The sequence below is a fragment of the Drosophila suzukii genome (genome assembly GCF_043229965.1).
Source record: "Drosophila suzukii chromosome 2 unlocalized genomic scaffold, CBGP_Dsuzu_IsoJpt1.0 scf_2c, whole genome shotgun sequence".
Taxonomy (NCBI): Eukaryota; Metazoa; Arthropoda; class Insecta; order Diptera; family Drosophilidae; genus Drosophila; species Drosophila suzukii.
The window spans coordinates 5,698,440-5,716,867 of NW_027255896.1; the positions used below are offsets into that span (position 1 = coordinate 5,698,440).

At 37.4% G+C, this 18,428-nt stretch overlaps 2 protein-coding genes across 4 annotated transcripts in view; one reads left to right on the forward strand and one right to left on the reverse strand.

Annotated features, from left to right (window-relative positions):
* Positions 1 to 17,904, forward strand: part of MFS17 (Major Facilitator Superfamily Transporter 17) — a 579,815-nt gene extending 561,911 nt beyond the window's left edge. For all 3 annotated transcript variants that reach the window (XR_011605437.1, XR_011605438.1, XR_011605439.1), the window contains 2 exons: positions 17,256 to 17,410; positions 17,520 to 17,904. The gene's annotated coding sequence lies outside the window, so the exon portion shown is untranslated. The remainder of the gene's footprint in view (positions 1 to 17,255; positions 17,411 to 17,519) is intronic.
* Positions 10,937 to 11,650, reverse strand: LOC139354478 (uncharacterized). The gene is made up of 2 exons (XM_070998722.1): positions 11,473 to 11,650; positions 10,937 to 11,335 (listed from the first exon to the last, which is right to left on the reverse strand). The coding sequence occupies exons 1-2, from the start codon at positions 11,485 to 11,487 to the stop codon at positions 10,946 to 10,948; spliced, it is 405 nt and encodes a 134-aa protein (XP_070854823.1). The 5' UTR covers positions 11,488 to 11,650; the 3' UTR covers positions 10,937 to 10,945.
* Positions 17,905 to 18,428: the final 524 nt, after the last annotated feature.

The following is an 18,428-nucleotide window of genomic DNA, read 5'->3' on the forward strand; positions in this document are numbered from 1 at the left end:
AAAAAGTGCCCACCTGGCAATTCTTGGGCAAAATTCCTTTTTGTTTAACGCCAGGGTAAGAGCACTACAGTCTGTAACTATTTTGAACTGTATTCCTTGAAGATAGATTCTAAAGCGTTATAACGAGTAAACTCTTTCGCACCAAATTCGAACTTTCTGTCTTTTCTTACAAGATCATACAACGGCTTTGCTTTTGTTGAAAAATCTTTGACAAAGCGTCTGAAATAGGAGCACAGTCTGAGAAAACTTTGAACATCATGCGTTTTTGTCGGTACAGGAAAGTCTTTTACTGCTTGCATACCTTTCGAATCAGGTTTAATACCCTCTCCCGATGATATATATCCTAAATACTTTATTTCTCTTTGAAGGAACTCACACTTGTCTAACCTAAGCTCAAGCTTGTTGTCTACCAGTCGTCTAAAGACCTCCGTTAATATCTCCATATGACTCTTACTATCTTTCGTTGCTATTAAAATGTCATCCATATAAATTAGAACCTTATCTTCTTTAACCAAATCGGCAAAGATTTTGTTCACAAATCTTTGAAAAACTGCTGGTGCGTTTCGTAACCCAAACGGCATTCTAAGCCATTCATACTGACCCATAGGTGTTGTAAAAGCGGTATACTTAATTGAATCCTCGTGCATGTGCACGTGAAAGAACCCACTTTTGAGGTCTAATTTGGTAAAATTAGTTTTTTCAGACAGTTTATCAATAAGGTCATCTATTAAGGGGGTGGGGTAGTTATCTTTAAGCATGTTTTTGTTGAGAGTTTGGTAATCTACGCACATTCTTAATTGTCCAGACTTTTTCTTAACTAGAACTATAGGTGATGCATACTCAGACTCGCTTACTCGAATAATACCGTTCTTTATGTAACCGTATAATAAATTCTGAACTTGGCTTTTCTCTGCGTATGATAAACGCCTTGGAGGGTAGTTGAACGGTTTAGTTGTATAAAAATTCAGTTTCGTTTCCCATTTTACTAAGGGGATCTCCGGCCGTTTCGGTTTCGTATAAAACCTATCAAAAATATCTATCAGTTTTTTTCTTAACGTAAACGCACACTTATCGCTAATATTTAACAGGTTGCATTCGGCTGGATCAGGGTATTCAATTGACATAATTTCTGACTCGAAATGATCGCTTGGCTGGACACTTAAATCTTGACTTGACTCTATCATTTTACACGAATCACTTTGCGTTTCTTTGTAACCACAATAAACCTTTATACTATCATTTAGACAATCATCTTTCTCACGGCTATCAGTAGCACAATCGTTTCCAATCTGACCAACATTTGAGCAATAAATTGTAAAACTACTATCCTTCTCACTATTACTATCATCTGAGCGATCATTTGCAATACAACTATCTTTTGAACAAATATCCTGTAATCGATCATCAACCCCACTATCATTTAAACCATCATCAGCACAACTAGCATTTGAACGATCATTTGTACAACTATCATTTGAACAATCATTAGCAAAACTATCATTTGAACTATCATTAGCAAAACTATCATTAGAACAATCATTTTCCCTTACAATTTTAAAGTTACAAATGTTCATAAAATCTCTTCCTAAAACAGTGCTATATGCCATCGATTTGTTTGCCACAATTAGTAATTCGAAATTAAACTTCACTTTATTCATAATAACAAATCATGATATCTTTCCAGGTATATCTAAAATGCTGTGGTTCAAGCCAAAGTAATGCGATAAATTGTTTTCATTAACGTTAATGATATTACTACTTAAAATGTTTTCAACGCAGGATAACTTCGTAAAACTAATTGGACTCCCAGAATCGTTTAGGCATTCTGTGAATAGGCACTGATTAGACTGTGAATTAAAGTAAATTTTATTATTTATTTAACAAATTAAGCTTATCATACAATGCTAAACTTAATACTAAATTTCCGAGCACTGGCTGCGGAGGCCTTCGACTCTGACTGTAACTAATCTGCTGTGTTTAAATCTGTACTTGCGGTTTTTTTATGGGCTTAGTTTGTTATTATATTGCTAGCTTTGATTTACTTATAAACTCGTAAATTTTTTTAATATTTTCTACGGATGGGCAATCGAGGATTTGGGAAGGGGGCTGTGTGCCGAACAGGTGGGCCAGTCCAGGGCAATTGTCTAAAAGGTGGTCGGATTGTTGATGCCTTTTAATAGGTGTTCGTGTGTGTGTTTGGTGTGTCCTATACGAAGCCGGATAAAGGTACTGCATTGTCGTCTCCCGATTGCCGCTGGGAGAGGTATTTTTGTACAAGTGGGATTAAATTTGCAGTATCTATGGGTGAAAGTGGACCATTCCTCCGTCTTTTGGTTTTCCAAGTTGCGATCTATTAGCTTGTGTATGTCCTTGCTGTTTATTGGAGTAAAAATGAATGTTGGTGAGAGGCCAATGTTGTGGGCTGCCTGGTCCCCGTCTTCGTTACCCTTTATGCCTTGATGGCTTGGGACCCAAAAGAGTGTTATTTTTTTCGGATGTTCTTTTGTTAATCTTTGTATCTCTCTTATGGTGGGATCGCGATACTCGGGGTTATTTATTGCCAGGAGTGACGACAGACTGTCAGTGCAGACAACAAGCTCTCCGTTTTTACTGGTGGCAAAGCGGCAGGCTAGAAATATAGCCGTAGCTTCTGCCACGACTACTGAATTGTAGAGGGGGAGCGCCCCTCCCGCTATGATGGTGTTGTTAGCGTCGATGACTGCGAAAGTGGTAGATTCCAAAGTTTTGGATCCGTCGGTAAACAGCCAATGTTTTTCACCGAGGAGTTCTTTTTCGTTTTGAAAGCGGGTGCGATGAACTGAGCTGGGAGTATGACTTTTTGTGGAGATACGCAGTTTGGTGTTGATGTTAGGTTGGTTCCGAGACCAGGGTGGAGATGGTCCGGACGATCTAAATCTGTTTGGTGGGGGTAGGTCCAATTTCTTGCTAAAGTTGGCGCAAATCCGGAAAGTAGAAGGATATTTGTATCTCCTTCTTTCTTTAAATATGTTTTGAAGTCGTCAGCTAATAACCGATTTGGAGTGGTATATAATTTAGGTATGAGTCGGGTTGCAGTTTCTTTTATCCTGTTGGTGATGCTGGGTAGTCCGGACTCCGCTAGAGTGCAGTTGGTCGGAGAGGTCGGAAAGGCGTAGATAGATCTGCGTACAGCTGCGTGGTATGGTGGTTGAATACTCTTGATATTGGAGGCTGCAATCCAGCCGAATATCGAGAGCCCGTAATCTATCTTTGAGAGTTTTAATGCCCTTGTTATGTTAATTAAAGTATTTATATGTACATGAGAGTATTTTGAGCTTAAAAATTTAATTATATTGAGACGAGATTCTAACTGCTTTCTAAGTCTTGGGCAGTGTTCTTTAAATGTAAGCCTAGAGTCGAAGGTAATTCCTAAGATTTTTAAATGATTAGTTTGTTGAATGGCTTTGTTTTTAAATACAATTTCGGGAAAGTTGCAATTTTGTTTTCGGCAAATATGTAGGACCTGATATTTTCCAATGGAAACAGATGCCCCAGATGAAGCGCCCCACTGTTCCAGTTCGTCCAGAACGTTTGAGAAGGTATCTTTAACGGAATTGAGATCTTTCTTGTTGGTGTAAATAAATGCGTCATCAGCATACAATGAAATGGAAATGTCTTTGTGTTTGTTAAAAATTGAAGATATTTGCTCAAAAGCAATCATAAAGAGTACCACCGAAAGAGGGAAACCCTGAGGAATGCCATTGTGGAGCTTATGTAGATTTGATGTTGAGTTATTGACTCGGACCCTGAAAGTTCTGTTGGTCATAAAGGCTTTTATAAGGTTATAAAGTCTTGGACCAACGCCCCAGAGTACGAGTTGGTATAACACTGAGTGTAACCCCACGCGATCGAAAGCCTTTTCAAAATCCGTAGCCAGAATGGATACGTGATTTTTTGTAGAAAGGGCCTTCGACGCGAAGTGTTGGAATCTCAAGAGAGCATCCATAGTACTGTGACTCTTTTTGAATGCAACCTAGTAGTGAGAGATACGGCTTTTTTGGGTGGTAAACCACATGAGCCTGCGTGCAATCATTTTCTCGACTGTTTTTCCTAGGCAAGAGAGAAGTGAAATGGGACGGAAGCTATTGATTTCTGGGTTAGTTTTGTTTGGTTTGGGTATAGGGATTATCGTGGCTGACTTCCAGGTATGTGGATAGGATCCTGTTTGGAGCATTGCGTTAAAGACCTCTAAAAGTTTATCTTTAACAGCTGGTGGTAGGTTTTTAATGGGATACGAAATTCTGTCAAAGCCGGGACTTTTTCCCTTTGCCGTTTGAATTGCGATTTCTAATTCCAGTTTTGTAAAATTTAAGTCAAGTTGCCTCGCGGAAAGAGATGTAGAAATGGGTTGGTAGGTGTGGTTTAAATAGGTTTGCTTAGATTGACAGTACTGCTGAGAGAAGTTGTGGTCGGCCGAGTACTCTGACCAACAATATCCAAATTGCTCTGCAATTTTCTTCGGACAGGTAAGAAGACCAGTTTCCGTTTTTAAATATTTTATGGGGGTGGGGGGTACCCCAGCTAGGCGCTTGACATCGGACCATATCTTTTTGGGGGTAGTGAAAGGTGAGATTCGGGAAGTGAAGTTTTGAAAGCAGGTGCGTTTGGCAGCTAGTACAGCTTTTCTAAAGCAAGCGTTGGCTCTTTTGTAGAGTAAAAGATTCGGAATTGTAAGGTCCGATTTGTACTTGTGAAAAAGATCTTGTTTTTCGTCCCTAAGCTCCTGGAGAGAGTGGTTCCACCAGGGGACTTTGGCCTTGTGTGGAATGCTTTTAGTTTGTGGGATGCTGCAGTTTGCCGCCGCCCTTATACATTTAGGCAATACATTTGGGCAATTTGGCTGTTAAGGCTACCAGTTTTCCATGTCAATGAGATACTCGTGCATTTTGTTTTAAAACTCTCCCAATTGGCCAAGTCGGTTTTGTACTTTGGTAACGGTGGGGATTTATCAGCACTGAAACGGATTGATACCAACGTAGTGGTTGGGAAGTGATCGCTGCCATACAAATTAGAAGCGATAGACCAGTCGCATATGTGCGCAAGTTGTGGGGATATCAGGGAGATATCTACGTGAGTAAGAGTATTGTGGGTCGAGAGGTGAGTGGCGGAGCCGTCATTAAGTGTGATTAAATTTAGGTCAGCAATTGTACTGAAAAGCCTCAGCGAGTTGAGTTAATAGGTCCTGGACTGGCAAGGACAGAAAGTTCACAGAAGAGTGCAACCAAATTTGAGCGCGGTCTTTCAACTTTGACATAACCAGCATGCGCGTTATGTCTTCACTCAGCTTGTACATTTTTATGATCGCGTTGAGCTGTGCGATCCACGTGTTAACTGGCACTTTGCTGTTAGAGGCACCGTCAAAAGGTGAAAGCATTTCCTTAACCGTGGCCACCAAAGAGTTGTTGTTAAAAATGGCTGTGTTAGGCCTGGCAGCCTCTGCAACAATATTCCCCAAATCCGATAGGGTGACATTGGTTTTATTTGGTGTGAAAACACTGTTCTGGATTTCTGGCAAATTGCTCGTCGAAGGTGCGGTCACTCTATTTAATGGCTGACGCCGAGAAACTTCCAACTTGAGAAATTCATTTTCCAATTGGACCACTTCTAAGTGACGCTTCAGAGATTCCATTTGCATGGAAATTTCTGGAACGCACATGTTGTTGTTGGCGGCTTCGTCGTTATTTTGGGCATCCAGCGATGTAGCCCCAACATCGTCCTGATCGGTTCCTTGATTTGCAGCACTATTTGACCTTTCCTCAGGCCCAGCTTCCATGTCGGTCATGACCTTGGGGTCCAGTTCTGGACAATCTCCTCGGGCTTCGGGGGGCACACCATTCAACCGCGCTGCTAGTGTTGCCTTGGTGCCGCTTTTCGGCAACCCAAGTTTTTCCAGCCAACATCGAAGTTCTGATGCTGTGTAGTCGTCCGCAGCGATGGTGTCCATTACTACAAACTATTTTAAATAACTCACTAAAAACTTTTGCTTTATTTTACTCGTAGGCAGAGTTAGGGACGCGAGAAAAAAATTGTCGCGGTAATCCCACTTCTGAAATAGTAGACGGCACTTTCTAGGTCTTTCTTGTTCGGCGGTCCCAGCAAAAGTGATCTTTATTGCACAGATTTGAACAGGCTTAGCCTATGTTACAAGAGTTGGGGGCATACAGAGTGAGACAAGCATTGTGTTTCTTAAGAGTAACAGAGATCTATATATGTGTTTAACAATAGTGTGACCTAACTTAATGTAGTATGTATGTACAACAGATGCTTAGGGATATGTATGTGTGTGTGTGTCTGCTTGCTACACTTCTAACCTTCTAATCTCTATCTGTGACTTCAACTAGAGTAGCCAATTTTTAATATACGTCGATACATGATAAAAATTGTTGATTACCAACCAAAATCCTTGACAATATTTTGAATTTCTGGAGCAAGTTCAAAGGTCAATTTGGTATTTCTATGTTCCGGTTTAGCAATGTTGCAAGTTTCACATCCATTTATTAAATTCTGAATTAATTTTTGATAGTCAGGGAAATAATATTTTTCTCTAAGCCATTAAGTACTTTCCTGGGTGTAAGAGTTCTTTATGTCGTTTCAATATTGTTTCTTTAAAGCCTGCATATGTCAGTATGTCTTCAAGTTCATTCTACTAATTTCGTCAAATGATTTGCATTTATAATTTCCGCATAGGCTTTTGGAATATAAGAAAATCTGAGTCATTATGGAAATATATTGAGCTCTTTTTAGTACATAAGTATTCTTTAGTTATTTCTTTGCTCAGGAGAAATGCAAGATTTCTTTATAAATAATTTTAATTTTTAATTCGTAAAAGTAATGTGTTACTTCAGTTGTGGTTTTATATCCTTTAAATAATTCGATTTGTCGGGACTTCTTGAGAACTGTGGGCTGTTTCGTTTACTCTACTGGCTGTTGCCCCTGGTATGTTTTCTTCAAAAGTATCTGAAAACATATATTCTTCTATTTCATTCCTGGATAATGCGTCAGCTACATAATTTTCTTTTCCTGGCAAATATTTAATCTGATAATCATATGCGTTTAGTTTTATTTTCCATCCTTGTAGTTTCATATTTGGTTCTTTTATGTTGTTTAACCAAACTAAAGGTTTATGATTGCTAAATATTTCAAAGGACTTGCCGAATAAATATGATCTAAAATATTTGGTAGCCCATACGATTGTTAAAAGTTCTTTTTCTATGGTAGCGTTATTTAGTTCGTGTTCGTTAAGAGTTCTGCTGGCATAACAGATTGGTTTATGAGTTTGTGATAATACTGCTCCTATCGCCATGTTGCTGGCGTCTGTTGTTAAAGAGAATGGCTAACTAAAGTCCGGTTAAATTAAAATGGGGTCTGATGTAATTAAGACTTTCATTTTTTCAAATGCCTCTATGTAAGATTTATCTTTGATATTAATTGTGGCGCCGTTCTGTAATTTCATTGTCATTGGTTTTACGTTATTGGCAAAGTCCGGAATGAATTTTCGATAAAATCCAGACAATCCTAGAAATGATTTAATTTCTTTTGGAGTTTCTTGTATTGGGAAATTTATAATGCCACTTATCTTTTTTGGGGTTGGTTTAATACTTGTTGTAGTTACTATGTGACCTAAGAACCTGTTTTAGATTTGCATCTCGTAACTTTTGAATTATCTTTTTCATTGATATAATGTGTTCTTCCAATGAAGTAGAAAAAATTATAATATCATCTAGGTATACAAAACAATCTTTATAGATAAAATCTTTTAATTAATTGTTCATACATCTTTGAAAAGTAGTGGGGAATTTTTAAGACCAAATGTCATTCGTGTATATTCGTAATGATAATAACGATTCGTAATGATGAGGATTTTGTTGAGAATGTCGTTTTAGATATTGACTCTGTTCCATTTGAATTTGATGGAAATCTTTAACTAAATAAATAGTAGTGAAATATCACCCATTCTGGGTATCGGGTATTTGTCATTGACAGTGATCTCATTTAAGTTTTTGTAATCTACTACTAATCTAAACTTAATTTTGCCTGATGCACCGCTCTTTTTTGGAACTATCCAAATTGGTGAGCAATAGGGAGATTTTGATTTACGAATTATTCCCTGTTCAATAATTTAACTTATATGTTTGAGGGTACTTGTATGGTTTTCTGTATACTGGTTCTTCATGTTATGTTTGAATTGAATGTTTTATAGTTCTAAATAGTAAAAGTCAAATTTTCACCTTCTTTGTACTGAATGTCATTATATTCAAAAAAAACCTTCTTTTAATTTTCTTTTTCTTCTTCATTTAAATGTTCTAATCTTTATTTATTACATTCTTTTAGTTCATTATTAATGGCAAAATTAAATGATTGACTTAGGCATTCTAATTCGATCTTATTCTGATGGTGGACTAAGGCATTTTACTGCGGTCATATTTGACAAGGATTCAATGTTATACCTTCATTTAATTCCATTGGTCCATTTTCTCCAAATTTTTTTGTTATTATATTGATAAATGACCCTGTATCTATCATGGCTCTAAGAAGTTTTCCTTTAATCATTACTCTGACATATGGGCAACACTTTCTGTATCCGAGGCAATTTGCTGAAAATTACGTCCATTCTATTTTGTACACTGTCATTCTCGTTATGTCTTTTAACAGGTGCATTCGAGGAATTATTTGTTCCTTGGTCTAAGTTTCTCCTATACTCATGATAATTTCCCTGGTTTTGAGGGGAAATTTGGTTTCTATTTGATGAACTTTGAGGATTTGTTGAATTGTTTGAACTATAATTATTCCTTGGATAATAACAGTTTTGATGTATATTTCCCGAATTCCTTCGACTATCGTAGCATCTAGGATTATAATTATTAAAAAGGTCTGCATCCCAATGACCTAAAACCATTGCTGATTCTTCTGAATTTAATTCTAAGTTATTATGTTCTTTTTATGATCTGGTTTTCAGTTCGTTGAAGAACTAACTGATGTCTTCGTATGGCCTGTGGTCTTTAAAAGCTTTGATTAAGGCAACTTTTGTTGTTCCGCATGCGTTGGATTTCTCCTCCTCGATGACTGTTTGAGCTGAATCGACTATGGTCCTCTCAATGGTTCCATAGATGATGTGGGTTTGACGAAAATCTTGGGTAGGGTATAGTTGGAGTAAGTACTCTACTCTGCCAATAAAGCGGCTTAATTCTGATGGATTTCCATCGAAACAAGGTAGCTCCTTGATTTGTCTGATAAGTTGATTCAGATGAGTGTCAGACAACTGCGGTAATGCTTGTAAGAATAATCTCTGGCCGGGTTCTTTTACAAGAAATTTGTAAAATCATTGAGACAATGGGCTAGATTGTAATGTCCGCAGGGCGAACGATGATTTTTAATTAATTATCCCGGAGATTTGGGCCTATCTGTTCGAGGGGAGAGATAGGGCTTGCACTTCTCGAATGACCGTCGGGGTTATGGTGATTTCGGAACGCTAAGTCCTTTCGTGATGGAATATTCCACGGGCTGGACCTTCGGGCCGGCAGGGGGATCTCCTCGTGGATGGTCGAAGTGCGAGGCGAGCGTCGTGGGGACTGAAAATCCTACGGGCTGAACCTTCGGGCGAGGGCGCAGCCGGATCTTCTGGTGGATGGTCGAGGTGCAAGGCGAGCGTCGTGGGGTTTGAAAATCGTGCGGGCTGGACCTTCGGGCGAGGCCGCAGCCGGATTTTATTGTGATTTGCCGGCTGAAAGTAAGTTTGATTAACTATGTATTGTAGATAGGATCTGCCGTCTCACCGGGGGAGTTAGTGGGACACGAAGGGTTCTGCCGCTTTTCTGGAGAGTGTTAAGGGGAGAGCGAGGGGATCTTCCACCTCACTTCGCAGGTGGATTAACGGAAAGTTGGGGGGAATATATATAGATATTGTGAATACCTCTACCTCGTTCAGCCGGATTGCCTGCCATGGGCAATCTAAGTCACTTGGGGAAATGGCTGCGTGGTGTGACCATTCTATGTCGTTTTGCATATACATATATTTCACTTGGTTTCATTCACTGTCACCCTTTTTCGAGTTTCATTGTATAAATGCATTTTTTGTTTCACAAACGCCTTGCGTTGTTGCTTGGTCTTCTGCGCACTATCCTTGTTTTTCTACCGACCGCGTTCTCGAGGTAGGTGAGAAGAGGAGCCGGCCGGAAGCCGCAGTGTACCCCACTCGTAATCCCCAGCCTTTTCCTTGCAAGATCGGTATTTTCTTCTAACTTTCTAGTATTTTCCTCTACGGTTGCCACCTCGGGCGGATGGTTCGGAACTAACCTGGGCCTGTTCTGGTTCCATACCCAAAAATCCCATCGGTTCGCTTTCCGACTATTAAATAATGATGTTTCATTTCATTTCTCTTACAAACTAATGATTATAATAATATTAAACTTAAATAACTATTTCCTAGCTATAGGATGTGGCGGCCCTGGGTAGCAGCGATCGGGCATGTCTCGGCCGCCTGGGCACCAGTCTTCCTCGGCGAGCGTTGTGCGCGAGTCGGGGACGTCTAGACTGCCTGCGCACGGGTCTTCCTCGGCGAGCGTTGCGGGCAAATCGGGGACGTCTGGACCGCATGGGCACGAATCTTCCTCGGCGAGCATTGTGTGCGGGTCGGGGACGTCTGGACCGCCTGCGCTCGGGTCTTTTCCGGCGGTGGTGATGAGGACCTTCGGCGCGTATCCAGGGTGCCTCGAATGTGATGGACCTCGTTGCGCATTATCGAGACAAGTCCTTCTGAATGACAGACTTGGTCCTCTACCGTGCGGTGATAGGTGTCCTCGTTGGAAGGGCGTCTGCGGGACTCGGTATACCTCTTGTGACCGGCTTGAGGATCTCGTCTGGTCCAAGGCTGCTCGTCGTCTCTTTGAGATGGGTCATGCTGTGACCATTATGGACGACGACCTCTCGAGTAATGGCGAGGATCGGTTCGCTCGTCATGGTCGCTCGCGTTGCTGAAGTCGTCTTCGACGTGGTAAGTTGCTGAGGGTCGAGTGGGTCGTTGCGTCTCGCCGGGCTTAGGGCTCAACATGCCCGCAAACCGAGCCTTACCCGCGCCTTCCGTCTCCTGGTCGTCGGAAAACTCTGCGCCGTCGTTCGTCTCCTCTTCATCTTGGCCGCCATAGTCGGTGACCTGGTCCTCCTCGATCCCTTCGCCTTCCGATGTCTCTGAATCTCCACCGTCGTACCCTTCTGCGACCCAGTCGTCGCGATTGGAAAGGTCGTGGTGAAACCTCTCTGTATCGTCGGAACTATCCGACAACTCGATGACTTCTTCCATCTGAAAGCGAAGACTAAACTTATTGATACGAGACCCTTATTTTTAATGCTTCCTACTTATCGGTGCAGTGAAACCTCGAATTAGAATACTTCGATAGTAAGATAGTGTGTGTCGATACAATTTAACTTAACAATTACCGTGTGACCTTCCATCCTGCTTGTTCTCTCGTGTCATCTCCTTTAATAGTCTCGTCGCCTTCTTCTGCGGCTGCGTTCTCGACGTCTTCCGAGTAGTACACTGGTAGAAAAAACACGAAGTGAAATCAAATATATTTTTATTTGATTTTTTTTACTCCCATGCATAGTCATATTAAATATTTAAACCTTTCATTTAAATAAAAAACATATTTAAGCCGTATGTCAAATATGTAAGTATTCAATTCAAAGTGATTTTTATTTAAAAACAAGTTAGTCACATTCAAATCCAATGTGGCCATCTTGGTTTTAACTATTACAAAAAGTAGTTAAATTCATAGTATATTTGATGGTTTTTTATATTTCAAGTAAATACTTTTTCAATTTGTTCGGAATATTTACTCTTTTATTTTGAATATAGAACGTTTTTGTATTTGACCAAATAATTGTAAATTATAAATCAAATTACATAGGTATGTATATGTATTAAGTTTGTGACCCATATACACAACATAATTTAAATTATTAGTAATTTTCAAAAGAAAAATATATAAAAATAAAATAATAAATAATATATAATATAATATAAAAATAAATAATAAAATAATATTTAAAGAAAAGGGTTTTAGTTACGGCTGCCCAACCACCGGCAGCCTCTTTCTATTTCCATGACAATTATCATAAGATTTGGCTTTGTAATTTACTATTAAAAGTACAAAAACATGCTTACCCAAAGAAAAAATGTGCGTGCATTGTAAACGCTGGGCCGTAACGAAAAACTAAAACCAACGGCACAATGTGCATACTTACATACATTCAGACAAATTAGAGACAAATATGAACAAGCAAAACGGCAAACGCAAGCGCGTCTTCTTCTTCCATTCGCATTTGTACATGGTGGCCAAGAAAATATGTATGTGCAGAAGCCATAAATATTTCTTGTGTACCGATGTTTTAACAATAAGATATGTTCTTATAATATATAAATATAATAAAATAAAATAAATAATACTAAATTGACATATACAAGTTATTAAACTTATGGACTTATTTTTATATATTTTCTTATTTTCTTCCCCATTACTTTGACCTCTATTGTAAAGAAACGGCACGCTACAGATTTTGTGCGTCCTTTTTGCACACATGCATATTTATGTATGTATATACGAAATATTTTGACACTCCGCTTTGTAGAGAATCCCGCGATCATTTCGAAGCAAGCGGTTCTCCTGATCGGATGTAAAAGTGATTAATAGAGCTCGGTAGACAAGTGTTCATTTAAGTGTAATAAAAAAGTGAAAAGTACAGCAAAATGGCGAGTCAAATAAAAATACAATATTTACTTAATATTAAGGCATGCTAATGTCCACGTTTTTTTTGTCGCATTTTTGCTTTATGTGTTTCTTCTTTGTTGTGCGCGTTATTATTTCGTGGTAATTTAGATAATGTATCATTTAATATATAAGGGTGGGTAAGTAAACATTAAAAATATGCGAAAGAAGTGAAAAATATGAAAGGAAATTAAATCAAAACCCGCGCAAGCTGGATAATAGAAGTATAGTGCACGAGAAGGAAAACACTAAAGAGACGCTAAAAAGACGCTTTGCTGCCGTTTCACCTACTTCTATATTATATTTTTTTTGTTCTTTCACGTGATTTTTCTCATTTTCGATATTATTGAAAGTTTTTTTACGTATACTATTCGGTAAGTGGTAAACACGTGTATCGGGATTTGGCCGAAATTAATAAATCGAACTAATTTTTAATGTCTTAAAAACAAAAAACAAAATAAATTAAAAAAATATTTTGGTCCTATTTAAATCCCTTTATATAACAAAATCTACTTAAAACTTATTATAAAACTACTTAACTATTTCTTTATAGATACAAATTTTTTTCAACATATTGTACCCTAAGAAAGAAGCAATTTTATCTAGTAAATGGTACCCATTTAAGGAAAAGGTTTTTTGCTTTTACGAAGAGCAAATACAAATCAAAGAGCGTCTTAAACTATTAAAGACAGTTCAGAAAACTGTATCAATCGGTAATATATATATATTTTAAATTCAAACTAAAATTTTTGAAGGTTTCATTTTAGCTTCTTATGATAAGCTTGACTTTTTCTAAATTATGCCTTTACCAAAAATCTAAGAACATATTCTTATTCACAGATTCCGAGGACTACATTTACACTGTATTGCTTACATCTGTCGTCTCAAATAATTCGTGGGCCGTCATTAAAGGAACCAACACATGCAGGCGTACGAATGTGGCAAAACACAAAAATGTTTGATTATAAAAATCATTGAAGACTACTAGTACAAATGTATACGTTAAGTACCCTGCAAGCAAAAGGGCGAAATTTCTATCGCCTGTCGTCCAGGAGTTAGAAAGACGATAGTACACATTTTACAAAAACGAAATATACACGTGTCGCGTAGAAGTCACTTCTAAGTCACTTCTGAACGATAGAAAGGCGATAGTACACATTTTACAAAAACAAAAAGGGTCGCGATGGCGAAGAAGTAACTTCTGAGACACTTCTGCGCGATAAAACTGCGATAGAACACATTTTACAAAAACAAAATATACATATTACGCGTAGAAGTCACTTCTAAGTCACTTCTGAACGATAGAAAGGCGATAGTACACATTTTACAAAAACTAAAAGGGTCGGGATCGCGAAGAAGTAACTTCTGAGACACTTCTGCGCGATACAAAGACGATAGTACACATTTTACAAAAACAAAATTAGTGGAAAAAAACAAGCCATAAAAAGAGGTCGCGGTAATTTTCCGTTACCCCTTTTTTTCTGAAAATTGTTTGGTCTTTCTTTTGACCCACGCTATTATTTTTCGCCCGAGCGTCATTTCGTTGCGCAATTTGTCTGTGTACAGTGCGGTTTTGTATCAATTTTGTGCGTTTTAAAAATATTGCTTTGTTTCTTCTAAATGTTATTGATTGCTTAACATATTTAAATAACCCCCTCAACAAAGGGTGCGAAATTACGTGCTTATCGTGAGCTGTACGATTATTTAAAGCTATTTACGGACAAGCTAGCTGTGGAAATTACTTGGCGTGTAACTGCGGATCCAACGATTCTCAACATACTTCATTGTAAAAGGTAATGTCTTCTAGTTTATTTTTACCTTGACTGAACAAAAAATAATTTTTGTTTCTGTTTCCTTTAGAAATGGTTATTAATAAATTTCTTATGTCGACGGAGCTGGACCTAAATAACATTGATCAGCAAAATTTCCTACATGCCAGTGACCGTGTATACAAGCGGACAAAGCCCTTATACACAAAATAAATGCAAAATATCGAAAGTATAAAAAACTATGTTTTTATTCAAGTTTTTCAAATTGGGAAAGACTCTTCTAGATGTCTTCTATCGCAATCGGATCGCGGAAGTGACTCCCGTCGGGAAGAAATGTGCCACTTCGGCGGCACTTCTATGAGTGACTTCGGCGACACTTCCAGAAGTTACTTCGGCGATATCGCATTCGGATCGCGGAAGTGACTTCCGTCGGGAAGAAATGTGCCACTTCGGCGGCACTTCTCGGAGTCACTTCGGCGACACTTCTCGAAGTCATTTCTGCGTTACTTCTGGAAGTGTCGCCGAAGTCACTTCTTGTGCTAAAGCTAAAGAACATCGCTTAGCGATTTTTTTGTTCCTGAAATAAATACGCGAAGCGCATCTGCTCTATATTTTTCGATCATTGACGCTGCTACGGTATTCTCGTAGGTCATAATTGTCTTGTTTATTAAAAGAGTCAGTTTTTTCTCCACTTCGTCATAGTATTGCAAGAGAGTCATGTTTACTTGGCGAAGCGTTGACATCTCCTGTTCTACTAAGTATACGGGTCATTTGTCTGCGTATGTAAAATCTAGTCGGTTTATTATGGCTTTAAAGTTCAGAGGTGTGTCGAAAGACGAAAGAACCATATCGGCTGAGCCTTTTATTTTATTTCTTAATATTCCTAGTGCCTGATAGTGTTTGGAACTACCGCCGTACTTTTCGTACACTTTATATGCTTTGTGCTCCGCCTTTCTCCATGAGACGTACGTCTTATTTTTACCCTCAAAGTCCGGCAGAGACTTCATAATATCTAAGGTCTCACTACACGAAACACTTATTATGATTTCAGCATCCCTCTATGTTTCTACTTCTGGTGTGCTGATATTTACACCACCTAAGCGCTTTTGAACGTCAAGTAATTTTTGTTCAAAACTTCTTTCCTGCAAGGCGAGGGCGCTTGCAACTGCGCCTTCTACAATGGCTTTTAACTGCTCGTTGGTCATTTGAATTGTTTGGATTTTCTTGCAAATCTTCCGCGCTTCTGAGTTTTCGGAATTCGTTTAACAAGTCTTATATTTCACTATCACTCATATATTTTCTTTAACAAAAAGAACAAAGAATTTTTGTTCCTTTTGTATTTAATTTCTTTCTCAAAAATGTTATGAAATTTTGTCTGAACTTGCGCTGCTTTATTTTTTTTGTCTGAGACTCTTGGAATAAGTTATAAAAATTATTGTTTTATTTTTCAAATTCGTAATCCCTTTTTTTTAATATTTTGGGTCGCATAAGTCGGAGAAAAATATCAATGAACACTCCACTTACATGGTCTGAATTTTAATTTTTTTTAATTAAAATGTTGTTGCCGCTGCTGGTGCTCGTTATAGTTTCCTTCCTCCTGATCTTTCTCATGTTGTTGCTGCCAGTTCCTGGTATGACGACGTTGACGTATTTAATTATGTTGTTAATGCTGCTGCTGCTGTTGGTTCTGTTTTTATTTATTACATTTTTTTTTATTATTATTTTTGTTAACTGTTCGAGGGTCTTTGCTAAGTACATCAATTCTTAAAATGTAAGCTAGCCCTATGCTCTGAAACTGCTGACCCGGCGCCTCGTGCATTGAGTTGGGCAGCCGCTGCTTCCGTCGCAGTGCATTGCCCGCTGATTGTGCTGACCATAGCACCGTCGTTGTGCAATGTCCGCAGGTGGCGCTGGCCTTGCATTATTCCCGTCTGGTTATGTGGGATTAGCCTGGGAACTTTCTTGTTGCTGGGTGACCGTGTTAACTTATATACGAAATATTTTGACACTCCTCTTTGTAGCGAACCCCGCGATCACTTCGAAGTAAGCGGTTCTCCTGATCGGGTGTAAAAGTGTTTAATAGATTTTGATAGACAAGTGTTCATTTAAGTGTATGAAAAAGTGAAAAGTACAGCAAAATGGCGAGTCAAATAAAAATACAATAATTACTTAGTATTAAGGCATGTGCATGTCCACGTTTTTTTTTTGTCGCATTTTTCCTTTTTGAGTTTCTTCTTTGTTGTGCGCGTTATTATTTCGTGAAAATTTCGATAATACATTTAACGAAATAAACAAAGCTCAAAAGAAAATTACATTTAAAAACAATGAAATATATGCGATTGGGTAATAAACATGAAGTGGATAAAAAATACGCGAAAGAAATGAAGAATATGAAAGGAAATTAAAAGGAGTAGAATGCACGAGATGGAAAACACTAAAAAGGCGCAAAAAAGACGCTTTGCTGCCGTTGCATTCGGTTCTGTGGCGTCGCAGTCGTTTCATCTATTTCTTTATAATATTTTTTGGTTCTTTCACGTGATTTTTCATTAAATCTAACTAATTTTGATATTTAAAAAAAAATAAAAACGAAATAAATTTAAACAATATTATTGTCTTATTTAAATCCCTTTATATAAAAACACCTACTCGAAACTTATTATAAAACATATTAACTTTTTCTTTATAGATCCAAATTTATTTCAACATATTGTACCCTGAGAAAGAAGCAATTTGATATATGGGACCCATTTAAGGAAAAGGTTTTTTGCTTTTACGAAGAGCAAATGCAAAACAAAAAGCAACTTAAACTATTAAAGACAGTTCAGAAAACTGTATCACTTGGTAATGTATAATTTTTTTTAAATTTATAAATTTTATCTTTTTATGATAAGCTTGACTTTTTCTAAATTATGCCATTACCAAAAATCTAATAACATATTCTTATTTACAGATTACAAGGACTAAATTTACACCGTATTGCTCACATCTGTCATCTTAAATAATTCGTGGACCGTCATTAAAGGAACCAACATGCGAAAGAAATTATCACTACTATGAGTCGCAGGAAAGTTTTGTACGCACATGCAGGCGTACGAACGTGGCAAAACAAAAAAATGTGTGATTATAAAAAATATGTATAATAATGTATAATATGTATAATAATGTATAATATGTATATGTATATATGTATCATATAAATTCTAAGAGTTACGTTAAGTACAAATGTATTTAAAACAAAAGTAATGATAACGTGTTAGCATGGTAAAAAATAGAGTTTAAGCAGAACAATTGTTTGATTATATGTTTACGTTTATTTTCAATAAAAACACGTACTTTTTTTGGGTCTTTATTATTTATTATTGTTTTAAACTACAGATCGGTTTCTATTGAATATGCACCATATTAGTATGGCTTAAATACTATATTTAAATCAAAAATAAAGTACAGTTCTTTTAACGGGGATTATATTTAATTTAAATACAATTTGTATTTATATTAAAGTTCATCCCAGTCTGATTTAAATATGAGAATTATTTAATCCAAATAAAAATATGCTGAGTTTGAGGGCGGGCTATAATTATTTTAACTATAAAAACCATTCAAATGAAATATTCTATTTACTGGAACTAAATATGAAAATATTTAAAAGAAATATAAAAATATAATACTTTTTACTATGGAACATATTTAATTTAATTATTTTGTACTATTTTAACATATTTGATCGAAATTAAAAAATCGTTGAACTTACTACGAGATTATTCAAAAAATAATTAACTATTTAACGTTTTCGTTTTTACGATTTTCATGTTAGGTTCTAAACCGCTGGGAAAAATAGTTGAAACGTTGGCGAAATAGT